This window comes from Sus scrofa, chromosome 1 (genome assembly GCF_000003025.6).
Source record: "Sus scrofa isolate TJ Tabasco breed Duroc chromosome 1, Sscrofa11.1, whole genome shotgun sequence".
NCBI lineage: Eukaryota > Metazoa > Chordata > Mammalia > Artiodactyla > Suidae > Sus > Sus scrofa.
The window spans coordinates 238,769,136-238,794,218 of NC_010443.5; the positions used below are offsets into that span (position 1 = coordinate 238,769,136).

A 25,083-nucleotide genomic window follows, 5' to 3' on the forward strand; every position below is an offset into this window, starting at 1 on the left:
ATGGCTTTAATTTCCCCTTATTATGCTATAAAGTTGATTTAATAATAAAAACATGCTAAGGACTTTTTAATGTATAATGGCTTACATATTAAAAATTACATGAAAACGCTTTCAATTAATGCTTATATGATTCATCCTGTGAGATGACGCTTTGAACCATTTTATATAGGATAGTGGGGGCAGAAGGGCGGGAGTCACACCTAAAAAAGAGACCTAAATAATGGTAAGATTCCCAGTTATTTCTGCAGACCCCCTGGGAGTCCGAGATGGATATGAGAGAGTGTTTTCGCTGCAGGTGGGGGCTCCAGAGGGTGCTGCTTTTCCTGGTTTTGCCGCTTATTTAACCTCTCTAGACTCAGTATTCTCATCTGTAAAATGGGGATGAAGGCAGTACCCACACCTCACAGGCTCCCTGAGAGGATTAAATGAGCCAATCACGCAAAGTGTTTGGGGGTGGTGCCTGGCCCACAGGAAAGCCCTCTGATAAAACAACCATAGTCCCTGTCACCACCACCACCCTGGACACCTCTGAGAATTCCTGGGGCTGATGGCCGGCCGGGAGGAAGGATCCCGGTGAGAAATGTTTTGTGCCTTTAGGCTAACCAGGGCCTCACGATCCAATCAGTCTTTCCAGCTCTTGCCCCATGTGCCTTTCCTATCAGGATCCTATCAGAAGCCTCATCTCCTGCCACTCCTCTCCAGCAGAGATTCCCACACCTCCATACCTCTTCCCTCTGCCTGGCTGCCAGATCCAGCTCTCATCCCCATCACTCCCACCTTCCACCCCCCTTGGATGGCTCAAACTGGAAGCTGTTGTCTCTCCTCTGAACTCCTGGAGAGTCACCTGTTCACCTCCACACACCAATCAGCCACCCCGACCCATCTCTACCTGTCTCTCTGCTTCATGGATATTCCTAGAGGCAGGGGTGCTATGTGCCCAGGTAACACGGTCCAGATGCCAACAAGGCTTAACAAGGACTCCAGGGTACCTAGGGTTCCACAGAGGGTCTGAGGGCCACCTGCTCCAGTGTACTGCTGGTTGGGCCACCTGCAGGGACTGGCCAGAGAATTCAACAGCATAGTAAATCACGTGAAGGACCAAAGAAGCTCTCTCCCCTCAATATCAACAATCTCAAGCACACATACAAAGTTTGTTCCTTCACCCGAGATTCATATCAGTGGTATGTGCCGTATTTTACAATAAGGACACTGCAGTTCCCAACAGGCTAAGTATTCACCCAGCCACCCAAGTTGGCCTGACCTGGAGCCCAGCACACTTCGCACCACATCAGCCAGTCTCTGTGCATCTGGGGCCCTCAAGCCCCAGGGTCAGGTCTCAGGAAAAAAGGAAAGAATGGGCTGCGAAGTAGCTTTGGAGAGAGGCAGCCTGAGTCTTAGGGCTCAATGGGAGGTTTGGCCTAGAGATACCATATACATAGACACTGGGGCAGAAAGGAAAGCTAGAAGTGGTAGGAGTCCTCCTCTTCAATTTACAGATAGAAGAGGCCAAGACCAGCATCTGACCTCAAGAGATGGGCCAAAGGAGTTCCCTTCAGGGCTCAGCAACAAACCCAACTAGGATCCATGAGGACATGGGTTTGATCCCCGGCCTCGCTCAGTGGGTTAAGGATCCGGCATTGCTGTGAGCTGTGATGTAGGTCACAGATGCAGCTCAGATCCCGTGTTGCCATAGCTGTGGTGTAAACTTCATTGTAGCTACGACTGAACTCCTAACCTGGGAATCTCTATATGCCTTGGGCAAGGCCCTAAAAAGCAAGAAAGCAAAAAAAGAGAGAGGGAGAGAGGGAGATGGGCCAAGGAAGATGAAAAGGAGAACTAGGACTCAACAGTTGGCCTGAATCAGGCTGGCACTGAGAAAGGAGGCTGCCAACCTTAACTATTCAGAGCTGGTCTGGGGTCTTCCTTCCATGGGACTCATCCTACATGTCCACCTGACCGGGACCAGTCACAATGAATCATAACATCTTGGAGCTCAGAGGCCTCAGAGATCACTTGAGCCAGCCACACCTCTGAGACTTAACTACCTTCATGTCATCTCCCAATGCTGGTTGACTTTCCTCTGCTTGGATGCCTCTAGGGATGGGCAACTCACCAGCTCACAAGACAGCTTCACAGTTAATCAGTAGGTTGAAAAAAATCTCAACAAGATCATGACTTTTTTGAACCTCAGTTTCCCTATCTATAAAAAGGAGAGCTTGGGCTGGGTCACTAGCTTTCCAGGTGGGTTCCAGAGGGCCCGGGGGTGTTAAGGAGATACGTTCAGAGCTGCTGCTGGGGTGAGAGAGGTGTTGAGGGCAGAAAATGAGGCAGCTTTGGCTCACAGGAGTAACCCAGACATGCCTGGGTTCTGAGGTTCCAAGGAAAGCAGAGGCTCCATTTTGAAGCCAGAACCTAACTCCTGTGGGTGACACAAGGGGAGTCTATGGGAGAGGGTAAATTGAGGCAGACAGAGAGAAGGGGTTAAGAGAAGCCCCTGGGAAAACAGACATGCCTCTCCACGCCCTCCATCCTAGCTACAGCCAATGGGCTGGCCGAGTTCTCTGTTCACAAAAGCACCACCTCCCACAAGATTCCCGCCACCTGCTGCATGGCCCCAAGAACGCGGAGAACAAATTCTCAGCAGTCAATCACAGGCCACGTGGGCCATGCTGGGGAGTCTGCACACCAAGCTGCAGTAAATGCACTGGGGCTGGATGGGCCCTGGAAAGAAGTCCTGCCTAGCAGTTAAACGGGGCCTTTGGCAGACAGGCGCCCCCCACCTCCAGCTGACTACCCAACTGTGCTGCCTTGGACAAGTTACTTCATCTCTCTGTGCCTCAGTTAAGAGGTGAAACGCACAGCTACACTTTAAAGAGGGATGGTGAAAATCCAGTGAGAATTCACAGTACGAGTTGTAAACAAGTACGAGAGAACTGAGCAGTGGACTCCACTGCTGTTGTGTTATTACTGACCCATCATTCTATAAACAGGTTAAAACAGAGGCACAGAATGCGCGGCCCTGTGTCAAACAGCCAGTTCGGAGCCCAAAGCGGCTAGATGAGTGACTGCCCACTCTAAGACTACCGCTTCTCGAGGGAAACAGAAGCCCAAGGGTCACTTAGGTGGCAGGTGGTCACCCCAGATCGGCTTGACTCCAGCCTGGGCTGCTTTCAAACCGGGGCAGAGAGGCACGCTGTCTCAGGCAGACAGGCCAGGCTCTTCCCAGCAGCTTTACTCCTGTGAACCAAAGCTGCCTGCCCCATTCCTAGAAGCTACGTGCACACATACGCATGAATGTTACAGCATCAAAAAAAAGTCCCTCTAAAAGGTGGGATGTAAGTTGTTCTGTGCCACCCCCTGCTCCACTACCCACTGTCCCCAGAACCCACTCTGTCACCTTCCCCTCCCTCAGGAGCTTCATAGCAGAGAGTCATGGAGTTCCAGGGAGCTACTTCCTGGAACGCTTATAGGGTGCCGGCGAACCCAGCCCCCTTCCCTGCCATCAGTCACCACGGTGATGATGACGTTACACATAAAGAATTCCAAGTCCAGAGGGAGCTGCTGCAAGGTCATTACAACCCGAAAATGTCCTGTTGAAGCACCTATTTCCTTAAAAACAAAACACGTGGGTAAATCCGGGCATAGTTTCTAAGGTAGGAGGAAAGCACAGAGCAGCAAACAGAAGGATGCTTCTTTGGAGAGAGGACGTCCGAGATTTTAACAAGTTTCCGGTGAACTCAAACTGCTCTGCCTTGGACCTGGCCGCCATGGGTGTGCCTGACTAAAAAGCCAAAGTCACGCAGGACAATTCCACCTGCTGATCAGCTACCCACAGCGGCACCCAGGAAGAGCCCAGCTCCACTCCAAAGATGCCCAGCAGTGGCAGACCCTCCCCAAAGTCTGGGCTCCCAACATGTTCTCTCTCCACTGCCTTCAGCCTCCTGTCTCCATGTTCTGCGAAGTCCTCAGTCTCCCTCACCTGTGAAATGGGACAACACTTCCTTTGCAGGGACACGGTGGGAAGCGAGTGTGTCAAAGGGCCCAAGGCAGAGCCTGGGACCTGGCAGAGGCTCCGGCCTCAAAGGCTCCTGGCATTTCCTCATGTCCTAGATACCCCGGCATCAAACACAGCATCACACTTCCTTCAGACCTCAGCTACAAAGACTACCTTGCTGAGCACAGGCCACGCCTGCCAGTCTGCCCCCAACTTACCATGTGTCCTCAGGCATGTGCTTCTCCCTCCCAGCCTCAGTTTCCCCATCTGTAAGGTGAGGCTGTTGGGTCTGGATGACCTCACAGATCCTTTGCTGCCCTGGTGTCTGAATGTGCCAGTGTCCCAAAGTCACACTTGGACCCACCACTGCTTTAAATCCAGGCTGAGGCCTGCTCAGTGCAAGACTGGTGGGAGCTGCTGGGGGCGGGGGGCAGGGCCAGAGGGGGCCACTCACACAGCTGCTCTTCTGTGTCTGGAGGGTCCTCCTGAGCCAAGACTCTCATGGGGGTTCCTCCTCTCCTCGTGATCTCCCTACCGCCCGCCCACGCCTTGGGTCTGTCAAGGTGGCTGATGTGTGATCAATGTTCATTTTTTAAAGTTTCTCCTAGTATTGGAGTTCCTGAAAGTTAACGAGCCCGACTAGCATCCATGAGGACTCGGGTTTGATCCCTGGCCTCCTTCAATGGGTTAAGGATCCACTGCTGTGAGCTGTGGTGTAGGCCACAAATGTGGATCAGACCCCTAGCCTGGGAACCTCCATATGCCGCAAGAGTAGCCCTAAAAAAAAAGACAAGAAGACCAAAAAAAAAAAAAAAAAAAAAAAAAAAAAAAGATGCTCCAAGTATTATCCTGGTGAAAACAGACCCCCCAGGACACCACATTCCAGCCACATCCTTCTGGGTCCCACGCCATTAACTGACAGGCTTCATCGTCGAAGGCCAACAGGAGAACAGCCACAGAAGGAAAGTCTCTGTGTCTCCTACAAACCTGCCATGAAGACCATGGCTCTATAAGCTGCTTCTAGTCCTAAAATAAAGATTTTCTTGGATGGGGTCAGGGAGAATTTTGTCCCTAATAATAATTTTGTCCCTAATAATGGCTGTGGCATAGGCTGGTGGCTATAGCTCCGATTCGACCCCTAACGGGAACCTCCATATGCCGCAGGTGTGGCCCTAAAAAAAGGACAAAAGACAAAAAAAAGAAAGGAATTCCTAAGGAACTCCCCTCCCCCCGTATCTTCCCCATTTACTACTTTTTTTTTTTTTTTTTTGTCCTTTGTCTTTTTTTTTAGGGCCACACCCTCGGCATATGGAGGTTCCCAGGCTAGGGGTCTAATCGGAGCTGTAGATGCCGGCCTACACCACAGCCACAGCAAGTGGGATCCGAGCCGCATCTGTGACCTACACCACAGCTCACGGCAACACTGGATCCCTAACCCACTGAGGGAGGCCAGGGATCGAACCCATAACCTCATGGTTCCTAGTTGGATTCATTAACCACTAAGCCACGACGGGAATTCCTTCCCCGTTTACTTCTTAGTCTCTTGGTTAACAGTACTTGGTATCTGGTATCTAGAATGTCACTGTGACCTGCCAGGTTCTTCCTGAGGTCGGCGAAACAAGGACAGATAAACTGTGATAAAGACTCACCACGGTGCTGCCCTTCAGCCAGCACCTTGAAAGTACATCCCTTCCCCTGAGGAGGCTGGCGGATGACCACGGGTCCCCTTTACCCCCCTTGCTGAGTTGCAAGCCTCTATGCCAAGGGCTCTGCTTACCTGTCATGATCCTCTGGGCCTCGTAGGGCTCCATGTAGCCAGCGCTCTCCCCCTTTCCTGCTTTGTTTTTGAGATCATTCTTGGCATCAAAGGGATCTGAGTAGTCATCTGCGATGGTCACCTGCAGAAAGATGGCAGGGGTATGAGTTCACCTTTGGCTTTCTGCTTCACTTCTGTTCACACCCAGATGTAGCTCCAACAACTATAACCAGAGTCTGTACCAGACCAGCAAGGAGTGGAGGTGAAGGCAGGAACCAGAGCTGGTGCCCACCTGCGGGGAGCTCCAATTCTTGCAGGGGTAACAAGGGACCCACGCGGCAGGCAGTGCTCCATCGCAAAGGAGAGGCCTAGGCCTGGTGTGCAAGGTGGTGGCTCGGGTGTAGCTCAGTGAGAAGAGAAGGGGCATCTCGGTAAAGAAGCGCAGAGGCAAGAAACTAGCCGGTGTCTTCAGGGAACATGACTTGCTCAATTTAAGGGAATGGAAACGAAGGAAAGTTGGAAACGAGCTCACAGAAAGCCTAGAAATGCTGACAGGCTCCTGGTGCTGGCTGAGGCATAGAAGAGCTTGTCTAGAGATAATTACGTTCAGCGTTTCATTTTCCCCAAATCTGGAACACGACCATGCCTTGGGTAATCAGACAACAATTCGGTGAGATCAACACTCTGTAAAGATGACTGTGGCCCCAGACAAGCCCAATGAAAACAGAAAGCAGCTCAGGGATGGAGGGATAGACGGCCAGGGCCAGAAAGGGCCTTGGAAGCAACACGTCAGAAGACCCTTCTCTACCAGATGGGGAAACTGAGGTCCAGAGTGGGCGGGGCTCGACCAAGACCCTTGGCTGGATCCCCTGCCACCTGGAGCCCTTCCTGTCCTCCTTACTTATCTGTATTCCAGAAAACAGCAAAGTTCCACCACAAACAGGGCAGTCACCTGGAGCTAGGAGGTGGGGGCAGCGAGATGAGTCCCCCGACAGCCTGAGAATCTGAGTTTTGAACACTTGGAAGTTCTACAGTTTCCCTGGAAAAGGGTAAAAATCCTCAGCTGGAGGCTAAGAGTACACCCAGCAACTTTCCTTCCCATTTCGTACTTCCTGATCTTCAGAAGGGGCAACCTCACCAAAGGGGAAAGTCAGCGCATCCTTGATCCACCACAAACTCACTGTGACTTCTGCCCCTTCGGTCACACATCTGGCAAAGGGCAAGTCCTCAGCCTCCCAGCCAGGGCCACCCAGCGGCTTCTCTCCAGAGGGGGTGGGTTAGCAATTCTCTCAATCCTTGGGGTTTCATGAATTGTTATTTAAATTGTAGGTTTAATTAGAAACCACAGGAGCCTTCACTCTCTCCCAGCTCCTGGAATGTAAGGCATTTGAGGGGCCTGTAAACCCAGGGGAGGGGAAAATCCCCCTTTGTCTGCTGAGTAAATGGCAGTTTGTGGCAGCAGCCCTGGCAGGGTGAGCGAGTGACCTCCAGCTGCCGGGAATGCAGTGCCCGTGGAGGGAGAGTGGGCAGCAGCCCTGTCACTGGCGCGTGGCCCGGAGGGGCCGCAAAGGGAGGCACAGCACACAGCAGCCACCACTCCCCGAACGAGAGCAAGCTTATCGGTGAGAGATCCGAAGCTGGAGCGCCTACCTCCTGAGCATGTGCGGCTTCTCCTAAGCCTTGGGTCAGGCTCTTGAGTCCCATCGGGGACACTTCCAGATGCTGACATTGTAATCATGGCCTTTCTGGAGACTCACTGAGCTCAAATGACACCAGGCAGGGAAAGATGGGGGTGAGGGAGCGCTAGGGCCCACAATGTCTTTCATATGATATTTCTACTCTACCATTTGCAGAACCCATTAGGGAGAAAATGAGACACGGAACAAACCACCGTCACAGAGAACAGCTCAGAAGCCAATCCGGTGTATGCATGGTTTTGTGTCTCAGAGTGCAAGGGGCCAGAAGCCCAGTGGAGAAAATGATGGACCTGCTGTGGAGAGCATCCAATCTCATTTCTCTCATCCAGACCTTCCTTTTCAAAGTGAACACCCTCTGTCCATTCTGCAAAGGGGAAGAAGGGAGCAAATATTTCCCCAAGAAAACAAAATCACTTGAGGGGATTAGCTGGGGAGGGTGTGGGGCTGCAGCCTCCCCATAATCTAGAAATCAACATTCCAGCTCCTCTCGGAAGTGCTCTGTAATTTGCAAACACGGAGGCTTGCAGGATATAAACCAAATCTTTGTTCGCCCTGGGACGGGAGCTTTGGGAGGCCTTCAGTTCAGCAGGCGCTATCTGTATTTTCTAATTAAAATGAGATCTGAGCTCAGGCTGTCACGGGGCCCTCCAGCTGCCTGCCCTGCTTACTTCCGTTTCAATAAGAATTTACAGATCCTAAAACCAGGAAAAGCCCCTGGTCTCTGCTGACATATGGTTCCAGTTATACCTGCTGACAGTTGAAAAATCCTTCCGTTTAAAAGAAAAAAAAGTTTAGAATTCTGTTAGTTTAAGAAGCAAATTGGAAGGTTCCTAAAATGTATATTTAATCAATTTGCTTTCAAACTTCAAAGTGAGGTTGGGAGAGGGAAGGGAATTCGAGGTTTGAGCAAACACTCACTGAGCTGTCTGACCTTTCACGAAATCACGTCCTTGTTTCTGGAGTAAAAATTTAACCAGGTGTTAGGAGAGTTAAGTGGGGAGTTGAGCCTAGAGTGCCGTGCAACGTGCCACAGGCTTCAGGCGCAAGCACTGAGCAGTGTGACCACTGTCCAAGCTGCTCAGGGACACTGTAAATCAGGATGGCCAGGCAGGGGGCTTGAGCGAGGGCTGCTGATTTTCTGAGTTAAAAGAAGTGGGCTTGGATTCCTGGTGGGGTTGCTCCTGCTTTGCTTTAAAACGCCCCAGTTAGCAGACAAGTCCCTCAAATCTAATTAAACAATTCAAGCAAAAGGGAGCCAGCCGGGACTCCTCTGCCGGTCAGGCCACCTGGGCATGGGAGACACTTTCCTTGATTTTGACCTTGGATTGGCAAAGACCCGACAGAGCACTGGACCCTTCGCGTGGCCTGCTTGCCTTACACGGGGCAGGCGCAGAGCTGAGGGGAGGACCCAAGCCACAGGTTCCAGCGCTCCACCCTGGAGCAGAGCAGAAGGAAGGCAGGCTGTCCCAGCGGCGCTCCCCACCAGTAGGCCTCATCTTTGGCCACCAAGAAAGGTCTCCTGGAATGGGCGTGCCGGCCCATCTCTGAAGAAAGAAGCAGGATTATGTAAAGTCCAGGCAGGGCTTTTTTTACTTTCAAATAACATTGGAGACCCTAGGTTAGCCCAGGGTCCCAAAGGACATTTACAAGCAATGAAACGGAACTGGAGTGGGGTCCCCTCAACAGATCTGTTCCAACCTCCCATTGTTTTAGACATGGCCCGCTGCAGTCCAGAGAGCTCTAGAATTCTACCACACCCAACGCCTTTGACAAGGCTCTGGGAGCTGACTGCAGATGAGGAGTCGGCTCCACAGGCCTCCTGTTTTGCACACGGAGTCCCTCCTTCCAGCAGTCTGAGGCCTGGTTGCCTTTTTTCCTGAGGATTTCGCTTTGTGATTGGAGGTAATCCTCCAATTCATCCCCATGGGGAAGTATTAGAGAAAAGCGGGTGTCTCCATGGGTCCAAGCGCTTTAGTGAGACAGGCACCTACAAGGAGAAGGCTCTGGGTGGAAGGGAAATTGGGAGAGCCGCTGCAAAGGAGAACTCTGGGCAGAATCCACTCAAATCCCAAAATGCACATGGGTTGTCCCAACACTTTCAATTTTCAGTACTTATCCCCACATGTGCACCAGAAGACACAGGCAAGGATGCTCATTGAAGCAAATAATAAAGAGAAACTGTGAGCACCTGCTATATCCATGATAGAAGAATGGCGAAGTAAACGGTGGCCTGGAGTTCCTGTCATGGCACAGTGATTAACGAATCCGACTAGGAACCATGAGGTTGTGGGTTCGATCCCTGCCCTTGCTCAGTGGGTTAATGATCCGGCGTTGCCGTGAGCTGTGGTGTAGGTCGCAGACGCAGCTCGGATCCTGTGTTGCTGTGACTCTGGCGTAGGCTGGCAGCTGCAGCTCCGATTCGACCCCTAGCCTGGGAACCTCCACATGCCGCGGGAGCGGCCCAAGAAATGGCAAAAAGACAAAAAAAAAAAAAAAAAAAAAAAGTAAACAGTGGCCCGTTTCATACTATGGAATATTATGTAGCAGGTTTTTTTTTTAAAAAAGCAGTTGCGCCATAGCTCTAAAAGCACAAATACAGTGCTCCGTGACCTAGCTTTGAACAAAAAGAAACAGGCTGTAGAAAGATAAGTACAAGATGATATCTATTTACGAAAAATAAAACAGAAAGCTGTATCTCTCCTGTGAAGACACCGTCTAGGGAGGCAGACACTGACTCCTCCTCTGAGAGGAGGGAGGGACTGGGAGCAGGGGGATGAGAGGAAATAAAAGGAGGCTTGTCTGTAATGTTAACGCAATTCTCAAACAAGAAAAACTTATTAACGTGTTAAACGCAAACCAAAACTTTTCCCAAAGCACTCCTCTCCACAGGTTATTTTCAGTACGGTAGATAAACTGTTTCCCAAACCTGCCTTGGGAAGACAGGAATGGCGTGGAATGCTTGTTTAAAAAAAAAAAACCAGATTCCTAGGCCTCATAAGCAACTCAGGTGATTCTCAGGAGGAAAGTTTGGGAAATGTTAATAAATGAGAGCCAGCCCCCTTGCCTACCAGCCTCAAAGTTAAGCCTCCAGATATTACTCTGGAATTCCACTTTTCCCAGGCAGTTCTCAGCCTTGTTCATTAAAGTGCAGCAAGAAGTTGGTGTTAAACGCAGCTCTCCCTTGCTGCCTTCCCTGGGGGTCAACTGGAGTCAGAAATGATCCAGCATGCCTTGGTCCATCTCCAGAATTGAAACACGGAGGTGATGGTGTCCTCTATGCAATCCTGAGGGCTGGCCCAGATTGAGCAACACGCCTGAGTGGTGGGAGATGGCGGGGGGAGTCGAGGGGGCAAGACCCTGGCCCGCTCCGTGAGGGGAGCATGAGCCGATGCTGGTCCTGGCCATGAGGACGTGCAAGGGCCTATGCTCCCCAACAGAGAGGATGGAAGCATCAACCCTTTTAGGCCCAGGCTACCTGGCTGGCTCTCAGCAAACTCTCCAGGAAGAGCACCTGGTTCCAGGGAGGGCTGGTGGGACCACAGAGAGGAGCCACTGCTTGAAATGCACCGGTATCTCCACTGAAATCACTCAAGCCTGCTAACAAGGAGGCCGCCACCTTCCAGGAGTGGGTGGCCCGCACTGTCTCCCCTGCCCCACGGGTGCCAACTCCAAGCCACACGGGCTCCTCTGCTCTGCTGTCTGTGGGAACCAGCAGCACCGGGCTGCCCCAGCTCAACGACTTGCGGGATGAGGCAAGACCAGTCTCTCCCTCTCTGTGCTGCTTTCCTCTCCCTGGAAAGTGAGGGGGTGGCACCCCATGAGGTCCTGGGTTCTTTCCAGGCCCCTGACTTCTCTCTGCTCTACTCAAAAGCAAACTGCATACGAACACACTTGGGAATATGCCACATGATCTCACTTGGGTCACTTCCTTATCAATTCACTGTTAAGACTGTGCTAGTTTTCCGAATGGTTTGGGAGTTATGGATGTCTTTGGGAATCTGATAACTCACGAAGCTGTCGCTCCCTCCATGATGTTTATATATGCCCACAAAGTGCTGGGCACATTTCAGAGTCTTAGCCTTCCTTTGGGACCCACAGTGACATAGGCCCTAGCAGGCCTGTTGTCCTCAAGACAGAGGCTCTGTTGCCGTACCAACTGAGAATGGCATCAATGAAACAGATCTGGAGGTCTGGAGAGGGCTTCCAGTGGCTGGGGCTGCCTGGAGAAGAGGCAGTGGACAGATGTTTTTCAGAGACCCAAAACTATACGGAAGCAAGTTCAGTGAGTCAGGAAGGACATTTAACAGCCAGTAACAGGACATGCTGCCTGGGAACTGAAGCTCCTGCCATGGGTGTCCAAGTGGAGGCTCTAAAATGGGCGTCTGCTTTGAGTAGAGATTAGTTAGCTGGATACCACCTGTCCATGCTGTTACTCAGTGCAGCTTCCGCTGCCCCACAGCCGAACTCTGGCTGCAAGGAATACCTAGGTGGGTGGCTGTTTGCAGAATCCCCATGGTCACCAAGGCAGGTGGTGTTTCTAAAGCCCCAAGGCTGACCAGTGGCAGCAGGGCTGCAGCAGCTGTCCCAGGCTGTGCAAAAACACAGAAAGGAGGGTGGACCACAGAAAGGACACCGCCAAGCAGTAACAGCCCAAACAGGGAGTTCTGGAGCAGAGCTGGCTCTACTATCCCCTGCTGGGTAACCGAGCAACCCGCTTGATCTCTTGGAGCTTCAGCAACTCATTTGTGAAACGGGGCAAAATTGTGTGCTTTCTCAGCTTCACATGAATTTTGGAAAGAGCAAATACTGAGAAGATTTGGCGATGGATCAGTTTATAAAGAATAGGTTATGGTGGCACCTCCTAGAAGCCCAGGGTCCAGCTAAGTGCTGGGGTCCCTGCGCATGAGAAGTCAACATCTAGGGGGGAAGACGAAACAAAGACCTGAGGAGAAATCCCAGTTGAGGCCGCGGTGATTACACAGAGAAAATTGGCTGCAATTAGGCATGGCAACAACTGTCCTATTTCTCAACCACAAAAAGAAAAACGTTTGTGACCAATCCTTTTTTTCACCTTTTATGCTGCACCTCTGGGTCGGGGCACCTGGCTAAGAGGCAGAGAACCTCAGGGCCAGGCCCCCCTGTGCTGAGACGGCATGAACTCCCAGTCTCCACCCGAATCCAGGGCTCCGAGGGCTCCACAGAACTGGGCTGTGACACATGGGGCTCTGGGGACACCCCGCCCCGTGAGGAGGTATGAGCAGACAGCCCCTGCTCTCCCCTCCCCTGTCCCCGGCTTTGACCATCATGGACCAACTCTCCTTACAGGCGCACTAATAAATCATTTCTGACATGGGAAGAAAATTAATTTGGGGAAGATTAATTAGCCACATTCAGGCATTCGGCTGAAACTCCTGGAAATCAGATGGTGGGGAGGGTGCTTTTCCACACCGACCTGGGATCAGTTCCCTTTCTCTCCTCTAAGGTCTGACTCAGCTGTGCAGAGTCACCTCAAAGTGCCAGGTCCCTCTTTCACACACGGAGGTCAAGTGCTCTGCCCATATGGCTCCAGGGGCGGGAGCTCACAACTTCACGGTTCAGTCATTCTAGAGTTGTCACTATTCGAGCGGCCGCCATCCGTTTCTTTGTGCAGACCTTGGGTGCCCTATGGTAAAGGCTTCTTTACAGACCAGCCGATTACCCAGCCAGCACGTCAGGAAGCGGTGGGCTCCACTGGTCTTTCCAGTCCGGCCCCTCCCACAGCTGCTCGCCTAGACACCTGCAGGCTCCAACTTGTCAGGAAAAATGCATTCCAAATTACAGCCTTCGTCAGCGCCTCTCCGGCCCTGCTTGCACGCCCCCCTCCCCCTCACATGCAGACCCCACCCTCCTTCAGTTTCACCCCGTGGAGAAGGCTGTGGGTCCTGGGTGGGAGGCTGCTGGAGCGGAGCCCAGGCCAGCCCTCTGTTTACCCCAGAACCTTGCTGTTAACGTGGTAGGGACTGGCTTCTCAGCATCTCTCAAGCAGTGGGAGGTTCTATTTTGAACTCAGAAATAGCTCAATCCTAAAATTTCTTAACTGCTTTCAGCCAGGGCTGTGCAGACCGAGAATTCAAGTGCATCCTCCGGAGGACAGACGCACCTGGAGATCTCCAGTCATTACATGTGAGGTCAGAGCTGGAAGGGCCCTGGGAGATGGTCTAGTCCCGTGGGTATCAAACGTTTCAGTGTGTAGTTTGTGCGAAGAAAATCTCACCGATCTCACAGAACCGCAAGATGCTCCACTAACCACAGCCTGAAAAGCTGGACTCTACTGGGGAGCAGGAGCTCCTGGGGAGGAGGTGGTGGTGAAGTCAATGCCAAAAACAGGTAACCAAATGTTTCCTCACTCCCAGGTCCACATAGTTTCTGCAATGCCTGGATGCCTACCTAATTTTTCTCTTAAAAGTCTTTCCTAAAATTTTCAGGGCACATCTGCTACAGGCGCCCACCCCCCACCCCCCAAGGAAAAGCCCTCTAGCTCCTCTTGCAAGGACCTCCACCCATCCCTGCAGACAGCTCCCTGTGGGAGGTGGGCCACAGGCCAGGCCAAGTGCACCTGGGGTCACCCACTGGGCCTCTCTTTGGTCCACCCCTGAGCTCTGGCTCGGTGGCCCTCCTGCAAACGCCACCAGCCTCCACCCACCTTTCCGGACAGTCCTTTCTGCCAAGCTTCCTGCTCAAGGCAGAACAAGTGCCGCTCCTGGGGTCTGGGCTACTGCCGAGAAAGTGCTCTCAGACCAGACCTAGAGCAGGAGATTGGGAATTTCTTCTTTTGCTGGCAGGGCACTCAGGACTGGAAGGGCAGGAGGCTGTATCATCAGGAGTGGGACACAGGATGGCTCTGAAAGTCAGTTACCTCTCTGAGCCTCAGCTTCCTGCCTATAAAATGACAGCGGGTGAGGATGAAATAAGCCAATCTGAGTGATGTACTTGGAACGGGCCTGGCACCCAACAAGCGCCCAAGAGAAATGTCCACTGCAATTATCATCATCTCGAGCATCACCCAGCCTGACGGATTCCCTCCTCTTACTGGGGAGGAAACCAAGGCCTGGGGAGGGGAAGGGTCTTGCAGAGGTCACCAGGAGGTCCAGTACCAGAGTGCTCATTAGCAGAGTGACCAGCCTCCCACCAAATCCCAGCCGCACGAAAACCTAAGTCATTTGGTGACCTACATACATATTTATAGCCTGCCTGCTTCCAAAATGGGTTTTAGATGACTGAATTTGCATCATTTTCTGGTCCCATCCACTGTTCCCTTCCCAAGAAAGGATGGGGAATGCCTGTGAGGCTTTCTCACGGTAACAGGAGGCTCCGTCAATAAGAACAACTTCTCCAGTTGGCTCAGAGGAAAAGTATATAGAGGAAGATACACAGCCCAGAAGCCAGGGCCTTCCCTGAGGGCTGTGCACCTCTGGAACCTCGGAAAACCAGGTCTCCGTGCCCCATCACAGGGCTCGGGAGCCAGCAGGAGCAGCCAAGTGAGGGGGGCTTTCCCACCAGTATGTGCTCCCTGCTCAGAGCTGAGAGTAAGGGGAGATGGGGCTCAGGCTGGTACAGCGCACCTTTCAATAATCAGCAACAGTGGTGCAGGACCTGTACTACGCGAAGGGTGGCTCTCTCTGAATGAGACCCATTAGCTTGATTCATGCACACTTCCAACACGGGAGCCTCGAGGTTGCAGGGGAGCCTCAAGGGAGGGCTGGCTGGCTGGAGCGTCTTCAAGACTCCAGCAGCACTAAACAGCTGCCCTCCCCAGTCGCTGCCTTTTTATGGAGTACACGCAGCATCAGCCATAATTATCACCACCATATATTTGAGGGTTTCTGATTTATATTCAGCTTAATAGCGGGTGCTCAATAAATGGTGATTCACTTTTTAAAATAACACCGAGCTCTCAAATCCTCCAGCAACCAAGCGGCCATGAACTCTTTCTCACCTGCAGTCCTCTAGGCTGAGAAGCTGTCCCTGAACCCCAAAGTGCTTTTTTCTTATTCGTAATTGGCACCCTCCTGATGTACAGAAGGGTTGCCAGGGACAGAGCTCTGCAGCGTCACACCCGTCTGTACCGGTGTCGCTGGCCTGCTCGATCATAATTCCCCTGTGCTTTTGACATGCCAGGAGATGAACTCTTTGCTGGGAGGCAGGTTTGGGAGTGGGTGCCCTCCATATGGCAGCCAGTCCCTGGGCAAAGCAGGGCCCCTGCAAGTTATGCTGAGCAGAAGCTGGGGTAGGCAAGGCCCTAGGGAGCAGTACTGGCTTCAGGGACTGAGCTTCAGCGCTTCCTGCCTTCTCATCAGCTGCGGAGCTCCAGGCACGTCTTCTCCCTTGTCTGAGTTCTCCCTCTTTCACTGGAAAAACATCTTCCTCCAAGGGTAGCAAGACATTGAATCAATGAACCGAGGGATAACATGATGGCCAGCACCAGTCCCTGTAGAGGCCTGCAAGGTCACCTGGCAGCTTCAGGAGCAGCCCAGGCTGCTGTCCGGTGGGTGGGCTGGTGTAGCACTGAGCATAGGGGAAGGCCCTGGAGGGGCACAGACCCCACCACTGTGAACCTGCGTGTAGACGGGCCTCAGGCCTTCACGGCTGGCTGCTGGAGCACCAGGGCACTGTGGTGCCCGCTCTTCTCCCACCCTGCAGCCACAGAGGCCAGTAGCCCATGTTCGCACCCGACCTCACAGGCAGAGAAGCAAGTGGCCTCTCGGGACCTTTCCTGATATAATCTAAAAATTAACTTCCTTTGTGCAGATATATATGGCTCAGGCCACAACCAAAGTGCAGAAGGAAGAAAATTCTGACCTGGCAATGGGGTGAGCTTCCTGAGGACACCCACTATGAAGCCAGTAAAAGAGGTCACAGACTCTTTATTGATTAAAAAAAAATTATTCTTGGTACCTCAGCAACTGACAAAAATCAGGTTTCAAAATGATACTGATGGGAGCATTCCATTTTTCTAACTTTGTAACACCAAAAAAAAAAAAAAAAGAGAGAGAGAGAGAGAGAGAAAGAAAGATACATTTAAGAGCATGGATGGGAGTTCCCTGGTGGTATAATGGTTAGGACTTGGAGCTTTCACTCTGTGGCCCAGATTCAATCCCTGGTCTGGGAACTGGGATCCCAAATGAAGCAGTTGCACACCATGACCAAAAAAAAAAAAAAAAAAAATCACAGCAAAAGGACTGGAAGGAAATATAGTAAAACAAGACACAGGTGGGCATGCACACAGGCCCCCTCTCTCCGTCATCTGCCGCCTACAAGGCTCCTCTCTGAGCAGGCCCTCCTCAGCCCGGGGGGTGGACTGGCAGGCTCAGGACCACGGAGATTTGCAAGCTCACGAACACATTCTTAATGCCCTCTGTGCTCCTGGACGCCCTCACCAGAGATACCTGATTAGTAAACATGGGAGTGATTGCAGGCCTGTGTGTAGCCTTTGCCCTGAGAACTCCGGGGTGATGCCACAGTGCTTGAAACTTTCAACACAGGGTGGTCCGATTGGTTCTGCCCATCCCCACCCCCCCACAGCCAGCCCCAGCCTGGCATAAAGGGGTCCGAGTAAATGCCAGGTGAGTCAATGCGTCGATGAATCAACAGAGGGTCTGCTGGGCCATCTCTCCAGGGGGAAGCCTGATGTTCATGCCGACAAGGGACCCTTTGCGCACATTCTGACTCAAGCTCCTGCACACTTCCTGGCTGGGCCATCAAATGACTGCATGACCTTAGGCAAGACGTGTGACTTACTCTCTCTCCTGAGTTTCCTCATTTATGAAGTGGGAATAATACTAAGATTTACCTTATGAGATTGCTATGGAATTAAGTGTCTTAAATATGTGTCAAACACTTAGAATCATGCACGTAGCACAAATCAGACATAATTTAAGTACTTAATAAATAAGTACATACATATACACCAAGCACATGCACCTGTGCCTACATGTGCATGAACATGTATGTCCATGAAGGCACACATGCCCTTCCCCGACTCCCCTCACCGCCCCCCCCGACCCCCCTCGCCGCAACGTGCTACAGCAAGCCACGGACCTTATTTTGCTTTTTCCAAGTGTGCTGCGAGGTCAGATGCATGCATGCTACCACAATGGGCAGACAGAGAAGGGCTGCGGTCTGCCCTAAACCAAAAAAAGTCCAGTGAGCAAAGTCCAGCAAGAGCACTGACCGACAGCCATGGCCGTGAACTCTGGTCTTTCGTACAACAGGGTTATCTGCCTGGCCCAGGCTCCTGCGACAGGTGACCCCAGACCCATTAGTCCTCAATGGTGCACAACACCTCTCCACCCTTGCAAGGGACTATGGAGCCACCAGAACCAACACTAGCAGGTGAGGTGCCAGAAAAAGCCCTGATAACCACCACCTGTACTGCCTCCTTCCTCCAGGTTTATGAGAGACCTTACCTCTCTTAATTCCTCCCACTAGCTTCTGTCTCTAACCTCAAGCTTCCTCACAGAGGGCTGTGGAAGGCAGAGAAAATGTTCTAAGTATGGATTTCATGGAGTTTCAAAAGCACAGTCCACTGCATTTCATTTCTAAGCTAAGCACTATAGGTTCTATTTTATTTATTTTATTTTTTGTCTTTTTATGGCCATACCTGTGGCACATGGAGGTTCCCAGGCTAGGGGAAAAAACAGGAACAACAAACAGTAAAAAGGAAACTGAGAATAAATCAAAGACCTTTAAAGTGAATGGATTTAGCTTCATTTAAAAAATCCCTAGACGTTCCTATCATGGTTCAGCAGAAACAAATCTGACTAGTATCCATGCAGATGCAGGTTCGATCCCTGGCCTTGCTCAGTGGGTCAAGGATCTGGTGTTGCTGTGAGCTGTGGCACAGGCCAGCAGCTATAGCTCTGATTCGACCCCTAGCCTGGGAACCTCCATTTGCTGCGGGTGCTGCCCTAAAAAGACAAAAACAAAAAAACAAACCCTAACTTTTCATTTTTCTAATTCCTATGCTTTCAGGGGAAGCACTGGGCCATCCATACAGGCATTTCAGTCCTTCCAACATTATTTTAAAAATCCAGCCCTCCTTGGGTTTCAAAGGTCTGGTGTCCATCCACCACTTAAGGGCACTGGCTTTTTTTTTCTGCCACTCACTTCAAGTGTACATTCTAGCCACTGAGGACTGGTCTCTGTGAAACACCGACACAATGCCTGACGGTAGCCTCAGGAATCAGGCACGAAGTGGCCCTAATTATGGGCGCACATTGTAAAATCTCTTTCCAAACAAGGTCATAAATCACCGCCACCGGAAATGTTCTATCTTGAAAGGGAGGCAAAGGTATCTTGAACGGAGTCCCAGACTTATCAATTTCAAAGGGCAAACTTTGATCCCCTGCTGCCGTGTGGATCAAGCAATCAGGGTGACCCAGTCCCTCCCTGACAACACACCATCACAAGACATCCCCAACGCACCATCAGCTGTCTCTCTTCACACACGTCTCTGTGGGCAAGTGAGACCTTGCACAACTGGACTGATGATGCCTGAGACCGGGTCCTGCGGTGCCAGAACCTGACAACCTTAAACCAGACCCTCCAAGAGCCTGAGAGGTTAGTTAGAACTGGCAAGAGGCTCAGAGGTGATGCTGATGATGGAGGGAACGCCTCCTATGTGTCAGGCACCCAGCTGTGCTCTTATGCATCATCTTCTTTCATCCTCCTAATTACAGAGGTTTCAGAAGAGACCGTCGAAGCCCAGAGAGGTGGCGTGGTTTCTCCGAGGCCTCGGAGCACACAAGGCAGTGCAGGGTTCAATGCTGGCCGGCCTCCCTCCAAACCTTTGGCTCTTCTGTGCCACCCACAGTCTTTCACATGGGTTTCTAAAAGCCTGCGTTCCTTCCTGACAGCAGGAGGAAGCCTCTGAGGGGAAGTTTGAAAGGAAGAAAAGGAAGCTTTGCCAACTTGGCTCAGATGTGCCAACCCCAGGCAAGGGCCACCCCTGACACACCCTCAGTCAGCTGGGTGCTGGAAGTCTCCTTTCCTGTGACTGGAACACACCTGCAACCTGCCTGGCCACACCTGGGGAAGCAGCCGCTTCTGCAGCAGAGCTCTGTGCTTCCAATCACCTCCATCCCCTACTGCCTCCTTCTTCCCACCCAGGATCCCACCTCCTCTTACTCCCCCCAGCCTTCCACCAAAAATAGTGCAGGAGGCAGGGGGGTGTCCTTCCGTTAGAGAGGCTGAGCACCAGGGTTGTCATGCAGGTGCTCACCGCAGCCTTGAGGCAGTGCAGAGGCTCTGGGGCCCCCTCCCCACATCCTCAAACCTCTGCACCCAGAAGCATCACTCAGCACAGAAGGGGAACCTGAACGCCAGCCCCCTGCTTCACTGACAAGGGTTAATACTTGGACAGCATCCAACATGCAGTGAGTTACTGTTATTTTCAAAGGTGACTGTAAAGTAAGTCTCATTTCTCTCAGTGTAACATGGGAGGGGGTTTTATAGCAGAGATGGTTCATTTTTTACCTTGTTAGGATAAGCTGAGCAGGACTGGCAGAAACTAAGTGTCCATACATGCAATGAGGACCGGAGGAATGGGAGATATGCCATCTGCAGAAGGGTGACCCCTCTGCACAAGGTTGGGGGGGCCTGCCTGAAATCCCCAATGGGTTCTCACAGCCCAGAGGTGGGCCATGAAGAACACACAGCAGTGCTCTCCCAAGATAAAAAGGTGACACCGGAGTTCCTGTCGTGATGCAGTGGAAACGAATCTGACTAGGAACCATGAGGTTGTGGGTTCAATCCCTGGCCTCGCTCAGCAGGTTAAGGATCTGGCGTTGCTGTGGTAGAGTTTGCAGGCATGACTCAGATCCTGTGTTGCTGTGGCTGTGGCGTACGTAGGCTGGCAGCTGTAGCTCCAATTCGACCCCTACCCTGGGAACCTCCATATGACGTGACTATGGCCTTAAAAAGCAAAAAAAAAAGGGGGGGGGTGACACCTCATCACCTTATGGATGCTCCAGCATGTCCATTTCTTAGATGGCGATAACTAGTGACTGGATCACATACTGGGGAAGGGGTTCTTTCAACCCACAGGCCCCAGAAAAAGGCACTCTCCAGAGACATTAAGCCAGCTGACCAGCCAATCTGAAGGGGCTTCAATTTGGTCCACCTAGGTGGTCTGGCTACACGCCCCCTTCTCCCCACAATTCTGCCACACCCATCCTCCGATCTGTGGGAAACAGGTTTAAACAGATGGCCCTGAGCTCCCCATCCATCCTGGGCCCCCTAACTGGAACTGTCCTGACCCAGCATTTTGGGCTTAGGGACTGGCTTGGGCAGGCTCTACAGCTGCTGCTGCGTCCTCTGCATCCCTGGCCACGTGAGTCTGCTTGCTGAGTAAGTCAGGGAGGGCCCTCAAAAGCTGCCCACAGCCTTTTCCAACCAAGAAAAAATCTGCTGTAAAATTCAGACACCCTTCCCAGAACCGCCTCCCAGATTTAAGAAGGGGAGAGGTGGCTTGAGTTTTAAAGAGAAAATTGGATTCCTATTCATGAACTCCCCACACCAGGGCACCTAACAGGTAAAACGGGTTCCACCATTGATGAATGAGCTGGAGTAATAATGGGGCTCACCCTTTGCCATTAAAAATATTACCCTCGTTCCTGGCCCAGGGGTGTCATAAACCCAAGGCCTTGGAAGCTCTCTCATGACCCCTCTCCCCATCTGCCATATCAGGGGGCTGGATACATGCCCCCATCCCCTGGGCAAGCCAGGGAGGAATGGAGCCCTTGGAAAGTCCACTGATGCTCCACAAGCCCGACTGTGGGCAGGAAGGAGAACTAACGCTGTATTTGCCATAGGTATGCAAGAATCCAGGGGTCTCGGGTGCCTGGGACCTTTATTAAAGTGACGCTGTGCCCACATGGTCTAACAGCTTTCCCAAAGTCAACCTGCCCCCGGGCTGCGTTGACAGTGATGTGACCCTTTGAGTTCCATGACCAGGGAGGAGACCATTTCCCTCCAATTTATACAAATCCCAAGCCCACTGGACAATCACATGGGCCCTGCAACTTTAATTAAGAGCTGCCACCCGGGAATTCCCATGGTGGCTCAGTAGTTAACGAACCCGACTAGTATCCATGAGGACTCGGGTTCAATCTCTGGCCCCGCTTGGTGGGTTAAGGATCCAGTATTGCTGTGAGCTGTGGTGTAGGTTGCAGACGAGGCTCGGATCCTGTGTGGCTGTGGCTGTGATCTAAGCTGGCAGCTACCGCTCTGATTCAACCCCTAGCCTGGGAACCTCCATATGCTGAGGGTGCGGCCATAAAAAGACAAAAGACAAAAAACAAACAAACAAACAAAGTTGCCACCAGGATGATAAAAAAAGTCTGAACTCTATGTCTCATGAGCATAATTAAAGGGCCCAAGAAGTGTGTTCTAGATAAGATTCAGGGATGGGTGTGCGCCGCGCAGGATGGGTAGTTAATCCCTGAAACCAGATGCAGCGTGTTCTTGGGATCACGGAGGACAGAACAAGGACCAACTGGTGGAGGTTATGGGAAAGATTTTAACTCAGTTTTAGGAAGACTGTTTGATCAGATAAAGCTGTTCAAGACAGAACAGGATTATCTTTGGAGGCAGTGAGCTCCCTGCCACAGGGAATCTCCAGGCAGAGCCTGGTTGAACCAGCAGGACATAGACTAAGATCCTTTGCCACTAGAAATGCTAGGCGCCTCCTGGGATTTTTACAGTACCCCAAAGCATGGGACTGACTGAGGGTAGGGGAAGCAGGGGTTGGTCCAACCTTATTAGAAGTACACCCCCTTCTCTCACTTCCCTAAGAGGCCCCCAAGCTTTAGAGCCCAAAAGGTTCAGCTCTGCAGGACAACTGGCTCATTTCCTAGAAGGGTTTGGGGTGGGAGGCTACACAGGCCTGCCCGCAGAGAGGCAGCATCACATCCAGACAGAGGTGAGCCACGGCATCTTCCACGGTGGACCCAGGCCACTCAGTGAGGGAGGGTTTCAGTCTAAGCGAAGATGAGGCCTCTTCCCCAGCACCATCTGATAGTTGGGACAGGCCCCAACCACTCTGTCCGGGAATTCAAAAGGCCCAAGGTGGGCTAGGTCCTGGGGACCGAAGAGCAAACAGCGCCGCGTCTGCCCTCAAAGAGGGGAGAGTCTAGCAAGAGAGGTCAGCAAATACCTTCCGTAAACAGCCAAACGGTAGATACACTTCAGTTTGTAGGCTATACAGTGTCTGGGGCATCAACTCAACTCAACCGCCACTGCAACACAAAAAGCAGCTGTGAACTAAATGAATGGGCATGGCTGTGTGCCAGTACAACTTTATTTTAAAAAACAGCAGCTGGATTTGGCGCAAGGGCTGCAAGGTGCCCACCTCTGGGTTAGTCCTTTGGTTCGCAACAGGCTGTACCTTCGAATCCCCTAGAGAGTTTTCCCAAAGCCCCAAGGCCTGAGCTCTGCCCCAAATAACATTTAAATGGTCTAAGGCGGGGCCTGGGATCAGCGTTTTTCTAAAAGCTCTTCCAGGTGATTGTACCAGGCAGTCAAGACTGAGAATCACCGATCTCTAGCAGAAGAGAGGCACGTGTAATCCCACAATTATCTCACAATAATCCAGAGGATTTCACAAACCCAGCCCAGAGGAAGTGACTCGCTCAAGGTCAAACAGTGAGTCAAGAGGTACCCTGCCCATGAGCTTTTCCCTGCACCACAGCCACACTGATGGACTCACATTCCCATCCCAGAGCTCATGCTCCACTGTTCCAGGCAGATACGACCCTGCAGAAATAAACGCCAAACACATTCACCCAACACGTCTAATGTGTGGGACCAGGCCCTTTCCTCAGACCAACCGCAATGACCTCAAACTAACAGGTGAACAGAATTCCCAAAACATCTTTCTTTTGAGAAGCAGCATTTTAACCAAATTTAAAACCGTTTATTAGCATCTGGGAAGAACAAAAGAGGACTGTAAAAACTTCATTTCCTCAGTCCTAACAAGCGCAGCCACAGGAAACTCTTTACCAATGACACCACGGAGGACCTGCCAAAACGTGCCGCCTGCCCGGAGCTCTGCCCACACAGGACTGGGGCACAAGGAACCCCCAGAGCCCTGGGGAATGTTGCAAGAGCTTGGCTGAGGCTGGGCAGCCACTGGCGGCGATGATCTCAACGTCTACAGCACAAATGCGCTCCAGCAGCAAACCCTGGCATCCCTGGCTTCGCAGGAGCTCCGCGGGTGGCCAGAGAGCCTCTGAGCCTCAGACCTTCCCTTTCCACTGAGTCACCGGGTCCATCAGAGCTGGAGGGAGCAAGGAGGGGACAAGACTGATCCTACACTCAGTTCTTTTGATGTTCTCAACAACTCCTCGGGAGTAGGTTCTTATATTGCCCCATTCTATGGATGAGAAAACTGAGGCACAAGATAGATGGCTGGGTAACCTGCTCAAGGTCACCAAGGCAGCAGGTTAAGAGTCAGGATTCAAACTCAGCTGCTCTGTCCCAGGTTCTGGCTCTTAATGTGATGCTCAAAGGACTTAAAAGTGACACTACTAAGGCAACTCTTCCCTACAGAGATGGTGAAACAGACTCAGAGAGAGGAAGGGGCTGGTGTGGGGCCATACACGGGGGGCTGGGGCCAAACCAATTCCACGTGGCACCCCTCCAGAGCCCTCTCTTTTCGTAGAGAAGGGTCCTGCCAGCTCACACAACGAGCTCACACACTGTGCTAAGAGGCTGTGGAACTGAAGAAAGAGTCTGCTCACAGGGCTCTTGTGTGCCAGCCTGTGTGAAGGACCTGCTAGGAGACCTCAGGTCACTCAGGAACTCCCTGCCCACCAGCCTGGAGGAGAGGACTGACTGCCTGTTTCCAGCATCAGCCCCTCACTGTCGTCCCCCTCCACACGCACACGTGACGTCACCGGCCCCCAGGATCCCCCACCATGCTCCCTGCCACACTGTGCCCTCCTAGGGCGCTCCCCCCTCTAGTTACTGCCTAGACCCAAGGCACAGGGCTTGAGAACTTGAGTTCTGGAGTTAGAGCTGAGTTCAAACCCTGGCTGTGTCACTTGGAGAAGCGTGCTCAACCTCTCTGGGCCTCGGTTTCTTTATCTATAAAGTAAGGATCGTAAGAGAGCCCACCTTAGTGCCTGGCAGCAGTAGGGGCTCACCCATAGTACCATCATCATGGCTCAGACCCCCACCCCTGCCACCCAAGGTAGAAGTGAGTTCTCTCTCCTCTGAGCCCCATAGTTCTGTCTGCTCCTCTGCTCAGCCTCCCTGGACTGGGGTCTGGGGCAGATCCTGTGCTGGGCTCCGGGACACAGCAGAACAAGACACCACCACAGTCCTGCAGGAGTTCCCAGGCCAGTCAGGGGGACAGACATAAGCTCAAAAACAGCTATGAAGGCTAAGTGACATTCTACATCCAATGACACTCTCACAAGATTTTTTTTTTTAAACTGGCCCTCTTCCTATTGACTAAAGGCAGTTTCAAGAACTCCTGACAAGTTGTCTAAGAGTTTTTTCAAAATCAGGTCAAACTACATTTGGAGAACTCCCAATGGCTCTGAGAATTTTCTCCCTCCTGTACTTTACAGTCTGGATTTGGTCTCCAGGTCTCG

The 25,083-nt window shown here is 51.9% G+C and overlaps 1 protein-coding gene across 1 annotated transcript in view; it reads right to left on the reverse strand.

The window, feature by feature from the left end:
- The window catches only part of SHB (SH2 domain containing adaptor protein B), a 145,621-nt gene that overhangs the window by 88,332 nt on the left and 32,206 nt on the right, over nt 1-25,083 (reverse strand). Inside the window, exon 2 of the mRNA XM_021066254.1 lies at nt 5,772-5,892. Within this exon, the coding sequence (XP_020921913.1) occupies nt 5,772-5,892 (121 nt within the window). The remainder of the gene's footprint in view (nt 1-5,771; nt 5,893-25,083) is intronic.